Raw genomic sequence first — 9,725 nt, forward strand, 5'->3', positions numbered from 1 at the left:
CACGAGGAAGAAGAGTTGCTTTCACTCACAAAGCAACCGCATGCCATGCCTTCCTTCACATGCACACAACTTCATCATCACCATGCATATACCTTCAATTATTATTCCAAATTCAGCTGAAATAAATATGATGAAAACTATAGATTATGCACAAATATCGGAAAACATTCTTGGATTAGCTGAAGCTAAACTCATGTTTGTATGTAATGACAAGAAAAGAGTCTCTTTGATGGTGATCCAGTATAAGTTCTTAAAATTTTCGATATTTTTTTACGATGATTAATAATAATAATAATAATAATGTTATACATGACATTAATACTATTATAGATTGGGAAGGATCTTCTTTAGCAAATGATTGCTTTGAGGTTTTACTCCTTGCAAAAAATAGCACCCCTTCAACAGATGCCATGAATGTGCTTTTACTTTCTCTCTAATTTCATAAGATGCATATAATATGATCATCTTATATCCCTTACCAGGCATCATGAACAAGGAAAAGGAAGCCATGAACATTCATGTGGTCATTGGCCATGTTGACTCTGGCAAATCAACCTCTACTGGTCATAAGGAATCAGCTGAGAGGAACAAGAGATCATTCAACATGAGATGCTCAACTCATGCAACAAGCTGGAATGTTCTTTCCAATCAAGAACATTTCAAATATCTTTTTCATTCTTTTTTTTTCTGCCACATAAATTGATATGCTACTTCTATTGTTAATGAAGATGCTTTCTATTTTGTACCTTCGTGTTGTGGCCAAGGTATTAACACGGCTTGGTCCGTCCCGAGTGTGCAAGATCACCAGCATGACCATTAAGCTAGAGCGTGTCGACCCGAGGTCTAGTTGAGGGGGTGTAAGTCTTGTACTCCAGGTGAAGGCTGAAAATCGCTCCTTCAGTTGTTCGTCAGGTGCCTATACACAAGTCGGAATTAGAAGAGGGATTCTTAATTTGACTTCTCCGATGCTTAGATTAGCAAGAGTTAAAGATAGGAGAGTTGGAGTATATGTGTATGAGGTCCGACCCTAGTGTTATTCCCGGGAATGGCTTTTATACCTGTTGTCGTGTGTTGACGTACTTAATTGTTAATAGTCGCTAGCGTCTTTATAGGCAAATGTTTAAAGGTGTCGTCGCCATGGGTGGTCAGCTCGTATGTTGCGATGCAGGCGCAGTCAGGATGGGGCTGCACCACTCTATACAACCTCAAGCGGTGTTGGTGCAGTGTGCTAGCGGCGTGCATGGCAGGCAGGTGCCTCATTCATATCTGGGGTGTTGAGTTGGCTCGATACACCATTTTAGCCTTGGAACACCGTGATAGGTCTGCCGTGGCAGCCGACATGTCCGTGGAGTGGATGCCATACCACTTCCTTCACCTTTGCGATAGGCACCTTTGAGCAGCTTCTATCCTCTGTTTTCTCATCTCTGATGAGGCTGGATGGATCTTCTCCACTTCCTTTGCTTGGGAAAGGAAGAAGCTTTTATGCTATTTCAGATTCATCACCGAACTATTAATTTGTTATCGAGCTCCAGGATTCATGGTGGACTAAGGAAGCCACCTTTCTTGCCCAGAACCGGAGGTGCTTCTTCATGTCAGCTACCTGAGGAGATCTGCTCAGCTTTTGTAGATTGAACGGTGGAGAACCGTGACTGCTGATTTGCCATGCCTCAGAGAGATGCGGCCTCTTTACGCATTCCTCATTGCTGTGTCGTCTCCCTTCGCCTTCCTCTGCCAGCCTCTGCAGGGCTGGCACCGTGGTCATCAGCTGCGGGCTCAGCTTCTCCCTGGGGAAGGTGAAACCCAGATCCATGAACCCTTTCAGCTCGTAATTCTCTAGCTCGGACAAGCTTCTGTGGCTCCTCACATTCTTCTTTGGCGTTCTCCTCCTCGATTTGGCCTGAGAACACGTGCTCATATCAGGTGATGAGGAGTGTGAATGGATCTTTTGCCTCGGTGGTGGCTGCAGCTAAAAGAGCGGCCGGCCGGGGCATCAGCCGCCATGAACAGGACGGAGAGAAGAAAGAAGCAGAAGAAGCTGTTTCTGCAACTCTTGAATGCATCATTACCTCTTGTGTTTTCATCTTCTCCATCGAGGATGGCAAGCTGTCGCCAGGTGGTTCGAGGTAGAGAATGCTCTTCTGAAACCAGGGCTTGTCCATGGCTTCATGGAAGCAGAGTGGACAGTCCTCAGCCATGATTGAGCGAGTAGCCGGTGAAGAAAACAGTACTACTTAGAAGATGGGCAGCAAAGCCGTGCCAAGAGACAGTGGTCATTACTGGTGCATGCAGATGATTGGCCAGATGAGCTTTTTTTTTTGTTTTCAAAAGGAAAAAAAAAGATAAATTCTTCTGTCAATTATAATTAGGAATTAAATTATCACAAACTATATCCTATATCCGTGGAATTACCATTATTTATAAATTAATATCATGTATTTGATTGAGGTTGATGTGAAGTTTGATTAATTTTTTTGTTGTGAAATTATGAATATTTAGGTCAGTTGGAAAAATAATAATAATTATTTTAATCTATCAATTAGATAAGTAATTTTTATTTATGTAATATTTCTTTGAAGTATTTGTCATGTTGAATTCCATTAGATTTGGAGTACGATAAGTTAATGGATCATAAGGACCAACAGAGCCTTGGACCGGAGATGGACCGGCGCCCATTGCAAGGGTTAAATTTGAACCGGAGCCGTCGGGTTTAAGCGGCAAAGAAGGGGCCGGGAGCAGATAGCACGAGCGGCGGCGGCAGAAACAGCGTCGGGCGACCGCGCGCCATCCTTGCGGGAAGAGATCTCGGTGGCCGAAGGCAATGGAAAGCGCAAGGATGCCTCCTGCTTCATCGGAACAACGGTCCTCGCCCAAGGCTAAGTTCTTGGCTTACCAGAACCCCACCCTCTCGGCCGCCCTCACCGCCCACAGCCTCCGCCCCTCCCCCTCCGCCCTCCTCCTCCTCTTCTTCGCTTCCCTTGCTTCCGCCACCTTCTTAATCTCCGTCTCCTCCATGTATGCTTCTCTTCTCTATCCTCCCTTGCTTTCGGACATTTAGTCTTTGCTCAAAGTTGTGATCTTTGCGTTTTGCGTCCGGTTGTTGGATCTCACCTGCTTACCGCCCCTGTTGCTTTGTCTCTTAGGGAAGACGATCTCATCAAAAAAATAGGTCGGATCCGTGTTTCCGTCAGCACAGCCCGTAAGCTTTTCGTCTCTCCACCTCGATCTGTATCTGTTATGTTTGTTGATCGCTAGCTGTTTGTAAAAATTACTCCTCGGTGCATCGCAGAGTTGCTCGTCAAGTTATTGGAAGCAGTGATCGGACTGGTTTTTATCTCATCCTTATCAGCCCTCATTCGAGCCTTGTCGCTCCGCAACCCAACGAATGCTCTGGGAAATGTTTCCGCCGCTTCTCCTTCTCAGAAACATAAAGAGGTGAAAAATGTACTCACCCAGCGCCAACTTGCTCTTCTAGGCTTGAAGCCGAAGGCAGCCGAGAGGATCACTGATGCTCAGCCTATCAAGAAGCCACCCCGGTCGAGGCCTGTCCCGTCTTCTGAGCCTCTAGTTCCTATCCGCAGGTCGTCATTCAGTTATACACCTTCTCATTCATCAAGAGTTGGGCCTGATCAACTGTGTTCCAGCGGTGGAAAGAAGGCTGCTTTGTCCCCAATGTCTCCGCCTTCTTCTCATTCTCATGTAGCGTCTCCTTCGACTCCGTGGTCGAGGCACAGCGCAGGGAGTGCCAAGGGGATTCAGTCAGAGGCAATGTTGGAACAATACTTGGCCGAAGTAGATGAGAAGATTATGGAATCAGCTGCTGTAGCGGTTACACCCCCACCACCTGTTCGGGGCATTGTCATCTCGAGCCCCAGTTCAGTTGCTACCCAGAGTACTCCTTCAGGTGCTGCTAGAAGTACACCACTGAGGCCTGCCAGGATGTCTCCTGGTTCTCACCAGGGGTACAACACACCGCCAAAGAAGGGAGAGGGTGAGCTCCCTGCCCCCATGTCGATGGAACAGGCCGTTGAGGCATTCGAGTACTTGGGCATCTACCCGCAAATTGAGCTGTGGCGGGACCGCCTCAGACAGTGGTTCTCTGCCATTTTGATCAACCCCCTCCGTGAGAAGATCGATACAAGTCACATTCAGGTTTTGCAGTTAATTTCATTTTGATTTAGGATCCATAGTGTCTGCTTATTACTTTCTGTTGATTTGTGCCCTTGTTCTGATGATCCTTGTAGGTTATGCAAGCAGCAGCCAAGGTTGGTACTTCAATCACGGTCAGCCAAGTCGGAAGTGACTCACCGAGTACCTCACCACCATTCATGTTATCTCCAGTTGGTGGAGCAAAGGAGTGGCTGCCCACTGTCACTGTGGATGAGGATGGGCTACTTCATCAGTTACGTGCTTCCCTCTTGCAAGCACGTGATGGATCAATGTGTCAGTTACATTCTCTTCTCATATATCTGCCTTGCCCATTTTGGTTCTAAAGATCCACTTTTGGTCTTAGCAAGTCATCTGTTTCTTTTGGTTGTAATGTCTGGCATGTATACATGGTGATGTCTGTGCATTTCATGTGTCTATGTTTTTTCCTATGTGCAGCACAGACATCCTTTGCTGGTATGCAACAACCACAGCCGAGTCCGCTCCTCCCTGTCATACAGGCATGCGTTGATGCCATCACTGAACACCAGAGGCTCAACACACTGATGAAAGGAGAGCTGATTAAAGGTTTGCTGCCACAAAGTAGTGTTCGTGCTGATTATACAGTTAAAAGGGTCCGAGGTATGATTAAACCTGTCAATTCATCCAACTTCTTTCCGTTGAGTGGGAATGTGTCCCCAGGGAATATCACGGCTGTCATTAGCTCTTGATGGTATATCTCTTTAAGAAATTTTGTTCATCAACAAACGTCAATAAAATTTTTTGCAGAGCTTGCTGAAGGATCATGTGTCAAGAATTATGACTATATGGGGAGTGGAGGTGGTTTTGACAAAGGAGACAAAAAATGGACGAGCGAGCTTCCAACTGACTCTCACCTGTTATTGTACTTACTCTGTGCTTTCTTGGAGCATCCAAAATGGATGTTACATGTTGACCCCACATCTTATTCTGGTGCACAATCTAGCAAGAATCCTTTGTTCCTGGGACTTCTTCCTCCAGTAGAAAGGTTTCCTGAGAAGTATGTTGCTGTCATATCCGGTGTGCCATCCGTCCTTCACCCAGGAGCTTGTATCCTAGCTGTTGGAAAACAAAGTCCTCCAATATTTGCATTATACTGGGACAAGAAACTGCAATTCTCTCTTCAGGTGACTACTATTCAGATAGTCTCCGTTGTCTACTTTCATCTAATTGTCTTTACAAGACTCTCAGATAAACTAATGCTTTGTTTTTCTCTTCCCGTATTGGTAATATGCTTTTCACCATGTCAAGATCAAATTTACCCTTTTCCACCTTCATATGTGAAAGTACTTATAATTTTAACCATATCAACGGTGTAAGATTATATGCTAAAAATTAGAAAGAACATGGGAAAGCTACACTTAAGAGATCGAATGAGATATAGTTGATAAGGCCAAACAGATTAAAGGTTTTAAATTTTGCAGTGTTTCTTAGGGTTCAAAATTTTGCTTGACATTGCTCCATGATGCCAATGCCATACTTAATGTTTGCATATGTTGCATAACAGTGAATCCAGCAGTCTAAACACTGCCTACTTCAATCCTATTTCCACTTCTTCTTCTTTTTTTTGCTTTTATTTTGTAATATTTTTCTGTAATGGGAGATGAGGAACTTATATGGTATAGCATGTTTTTCATTTATTCAGCTCACCTAACTTTCTCATGCCGAAGATGCTCAATGTATCACATATTTCATTTGGTTCCTCAAATTTCCTTCGTAAAAGAAAAAATTATAAGTTTTTATGTTATATTTAGTCTGAACCCAAGTGACATAGTATCAGATACTTGAGATCTTAAGGTTTTATGGAAGATGCGACTAAATTGATGTAGGACATTTATAAGGGAATGCTTAATATAATGAGAGAATTGGGTGGAGATGGATAATAAATAAAAAAGCTAAAATGAAGAGAGAAAATGAGAAAATCTGATTTGTTGAATTATTAATTTAAATAATAAAAAACAAGATGATTCAAGGAGGGTTTCAGGACATCCTTCTAACTTATGTTATTGTGAGGTCGTTCCACGAATCTTCATTGTGAGCTGGCTTTGGGAGAGGAGAGGGGAGGAAGACAGGGGACAGTGTTGGACTTGCTCCAATTCCTCCCACTCATATCAGAGGAAAATTGTAGCCTTGTATCACTCACACATTATGTGGGGAATAGCACACATATTCAGTCAAAGATCGATGATCCATTATAATTCTAGGCCTCAAATAAAAAAAGTAATTAAAAAAGAAAAAAAAGAAATTGTATCAAAGTGATTTAGTATATTGTATATGGTCATTTTCAATTTTGCAAGATAAGGATTCTTTCCTTCTCTATTTTATTTGTTCTCTACTTTTTCTTTATTGTTAATCTAGGAAATAAGATCATGATTGCATAGGATGTTGTCATGTGGCAACTTAAATATGTTAATTGAACCTGAACCCGAGTTCACCATTAATCGAAAGTGATTTGAATCGGTCCTTTTTTTCCCATGTCTGCAAAATGTGGCTTGATTTTCATCATAAATGTATAGTAAATGTATGGTTCAGCTTTCTACTAATGTGTCACAAACAAAGGAATTTGGCACTGTATCGACCTTCTGTTATGGTAGCAATCGACCAACCTGGGTAATCTCACAATATAAAAGCTTTGGACCCAAAGGATTTGGTTTTGTATAACTTGTTTCAACATTTACTGACATCCAACTTTGGTTGGCTTTCTTCAGGGAAGGACAGCATTATGGGACTCTATTTTGCTTCTCTGTCACAGAATAAAGACAAGCTATGGAGGCATAGTTAGGGGAGTCCATCTTGGTTCCTCGGCTTTCAACATCCTTCCAGTGCTTGATTCAGATACTGAGAACTGAAGGACCGGTTGGCAGCAAATCTGTAAAAGAAGTGCTCTTTCAGCTCTTCTTTTTCGCTGTAGGCTGTTTGAGAGGACTCGAACCATTTCTCTGAAGGTCTGATGTGCTAGCAGGCAGCCAGTCTGTGAAGTATGTGTTCTGTTTCAGCTCCTTTGTTTCACTACATGGATGTTTGAGAAGATTGAACCATGTCTAGCAGGGTCTGATGTGCTAATCATGTTGTACTAATAGTTGTACCATGAACAGATCTTAATGCTCTTACACTAACCAAACTCGGTGCTTAACAATTGACATATCTGTATCTGGCAGGTACTTGGATTTTAATTTTGGGACTGCCTAATTTTGTGGCTTGCCTCACTAGTAATTTGTTAGGATATTTAGATAGTTCTCCATCTGTTAGCACCACTGATTGCTTGTGCTTCAGAAAATGTTCCACTGGGCTTAGGGTTTGCTGTTGTCCTATAATTTTTGCACATTTTTCTTGGGATGAGTCCCAACAAGCTCAACATAACCAGTGCTTTAGATTACTCTTAATATCTGTTTCATGGAGCATTTGTATCTTCCTGGAATCACTGGATGCTTTTTCTAGAGAAAATATCAGCATGCTTTTCAAGACTTGAGTCTTTGTCCATCATGATGTCAAAATTTAGAGCTACTAATCACAATTTTAACTCATGATTCACTCCAACAAACTAATTGTAAAACACACTGTTGCACAATAAAAGGAAGCAATCAACCATACAAGGCACAGTAAATAGTTACAAGCCTTTCTTAATAGACAATGAGTGACCAAAGGAGTCAGCAAAAACACTCCTTTGGTGTTTGGTAAATCTTATGGGGCAGTTCAGAATTCTGGAGGAGAAAAAATGTCCTCAAACTCTACATGCCTGACAGCATATTCTCACCCAATAAGAAAAGAATTTGTAAGGTAAAATCAATACTCAATAGATTTTGTGCAGGTGGTGAGAGGAATGAATCAACGACGAATTCTTAACCAGCCTTGCCTTTCTGACGAGTCTCTGATGCAAACAGGACAGCAAAATTTTGAGGTTAAAAGGTTTAAATCATGGGACAGAAAGAAACTAGTAAACAGTCACTGGGCTTTCCAGGCTTCATTTTGGTGGGCAACGAGTTCATTATCCTGGTGCAGTGATCTTCAACTTCTTTTTGGACACAGGCTTCTTCTTCCTCGGTGGAAGTGTCTTTTGAGCATAAGAGCGCATAGTTGCCAACAAGGAACAACAGCACAAGCCCACCGATAACTTAGTTGCCTTCTCCCTGTTGAAGTTTCCCTGCTGTCAAAACACACACTCATACAAGGAAAGGGCATGATAGTTGAGAAACAGTAATATGATTCTGAGATCAGATGATAAGCAAGTTTAGTTGAAGTCAAGAACAGCACTTAAGACACTGAGATGGAAGATCAGAACAAGATAACGAAAAAGAAAGGCCAAATTCTAAGTCAATTAGTGCTATCATTCACCATATGAACACCATAAATATATAAGCAAGAAATGATATGGCATCGATGATGGCAAGTAATAAATGATTGTCACTATTATTTTAGAAAAGAAAAGAAAAAAGAATCGTAAGTTCAATCTGCTTAAACCCTCTGAAGCATGGAGATGGACGCGACATATGAACTCCAATAGAAGACAGACACCTTGTGAATCTCAAATCTTGCAGCTAGACTACTGGTTGAAGCACAAACAGGGCACAGGCAACAAATCATAATCGATGCAGGATAGAAATTTCCACTAACAATGATTACTTTATGGAACACTACGAACTTGCTTTGCAAGTATCTCACAGATCCCGCTTGAAATAGGGTACTGGCATTCACAATCTTTACTCGTCCAAACACCATTTCGGGCGTTCAGCACATCGATCTCATTATCGTGCTCTATGAGCTAAATCGTTTAAAAGGACAAGAATAATTGTAAGCATTCAGTGTGGAACATCAACTGAGGGAGCAGTGATTGATGCAATAACGGTACCAATCAACATCAGATCCGCACCGATCTCACACAACCGCAGCGCGATACATGCGGCGATAACACATCAAAAGCGAAGATCAGAAGATGAGGCCTTACGGAAGTTTCGGAGAACTGTTCATCCATGGCGACAGATCCCACCAAAAGCCGCCCCGCACCCTCTTCTGCGTGCGTCACGCGTCCGGTTGATAGTAGAAATCGATGGCTCTAAAGGAGGTGGAAACCCACCGGAGAAAGAGGACATCGAAGGGACGAATCAAGATGGCTGCCTCTTACCTTCCAGCGATTCCAGAATCGGAAGGATTCGCTGGATTCGACAAGACGAGGTGAAAGAATAAACGGAGATGCGACGGGACGGATAGAGCACGGGTTAAAATATTAGGTGTAGACATCGGACGGGTCAATTGCTTATCTTATTTCTGATTGAGTCTTACTTGGAAGTCAATTGTGAGCTTTATAATTTGATTGATATAGAATCCATAATATTATTATTCATATATTAAATATATTTTTATATTTAAATATTATGATAAACTTTATAAATATTATTATTATTATTCATAAAATTTAGTATTATTATCGATCTTGATAGTAATTTTTAATTTTTAAAATAAAATTAGTTAATTAATTAAAAATATAAATAACTCATGAATTTCTCGTCCTATGCGGAGATTCTCCATTCCTGCCCCCTATGAGATAA

The 9,725-nt window shown here is 42.0% G+C and overlaps 2 protein-coding genes and 1 long non-coding RNA gene across 3 annotated transcripts; 1 reads left to right on the plus strand and 2 right to left on the minus strand.

Moving 5' to 3' along the window:
• Positions 1 to 1,510: 1,510 nt before the first annotated feature.
• On the minus strand, positions 1,511 to 2,195 carry LOC135644212 (uncharacterized). The gene is made up of 2 exons (XM_065161680.1): positions 2,067 to 2,195; positions 1,511 to 1,897 (listed from the first exon to the last, which is right to left on the minus strand). Exons 1-2 carry the CDS (start codon positions 2,193 to 2,195, stop codon positions 1,511 to 1,513), a joined length of 516 nt encoding a protein of 171 aa, XP_065017752.1.
• A 538-nt stretch (positions 2,196 to 2,733) lies between these two features.
• Positions 2,734 to 7,355, plus strand: LOC135644325 (uncharacterized). Its single transcript, XM_065161799.1, has 7 exons — positions 2,734 to 3,012; positions 3,141 to 3,196; positions 3,287 to 4,149; positions 4,242 to 4,440; positions 4,603 to 4,785; positions 4,933 to 5,309; positions 6,891 to 7,355. Exons 1-7 carry the CDS (start codon positions 2,819 to 2,821, stop codon positions 7,029 to 7,031), a joined length of 2,013 nt encoding a protein of 670 aa, XP_065017871.1. The 5' UTR covers positions 2,734 to 2,818; the 3' UTR covers positions 7,032 to 7,355.
• Positions 7,356 to 7,724: 369 nt separating this feature from the next.
• On the minus strand, positions 7,725 to 9,352 carry LOC135645091 (uncharacterized). The gene is made up of 2 exons (XR_010498663.1): positions 9,125 to 9,352; positions 7,725 to 8,323 (listed from the first exon to the last, which is right to left on the minus strand). It is a non-coding gene; the product is annotated as an uncharacterized LOC135645091 (long non-coding RNA).
• Positions 9,353 to 9,725: the final 373 nt, after the last annotated feature.

Source organism: Musa acuminata, chromosome BXJ3-8, assembly GCF_036884655.1.
Source record: "Musa acuminata AAA Group cultivar baxijiao chromosome BXJ3-8, Cavendish_Baxijiao_AAA, whole genome shotgun sequence".
Classification (NCBI taxonomy): Eukaryota; Viridiplantae; Streptophyta; class Magnoliopsida; order Zingiberales; family Musaceae; genus Musa; species Musa acuminata.

Bases quoted from the DNA above. Each gene is read 5' to 3' on its own strand.
- LOC135644325 (XM_065161799.1), top strand. From the start codon at position 2,819: ATGGAAAGCGCAAGGATGCCTCCTGCTTCATCGGAACAACGGTCCTCG. The intron at 3,197-3,286 runs GTAAGCTTTTCG...GGTGCATCGCAG, and splicing joins TGTTTCCGTCAGCACAGCCC to AGTTGCTCGTCAAGTTATTG. The intron at 4,150-4,241 runs GTTTTGCAGTTA...TGATCCTTGTAG, and splicing joins TCGATACAAGTCACATTCAG to GTTATGCAAGCAGCAGCCAA.
- LOC135644212 (XM_065161680.1), bottom strand. From the start codon at position 2,195: ATGGCTGAGGACTGTCCACTCTGCTTCCATGAAGCCATGGACAAGCCC. The intron at 1,898-2,066 runs GTAATGATGCAT...ACGTGTTCTCAG, and splicing joins AGAAGATGAAAACACAAGAG to GCCAAATCGAGGAGGAGAAC.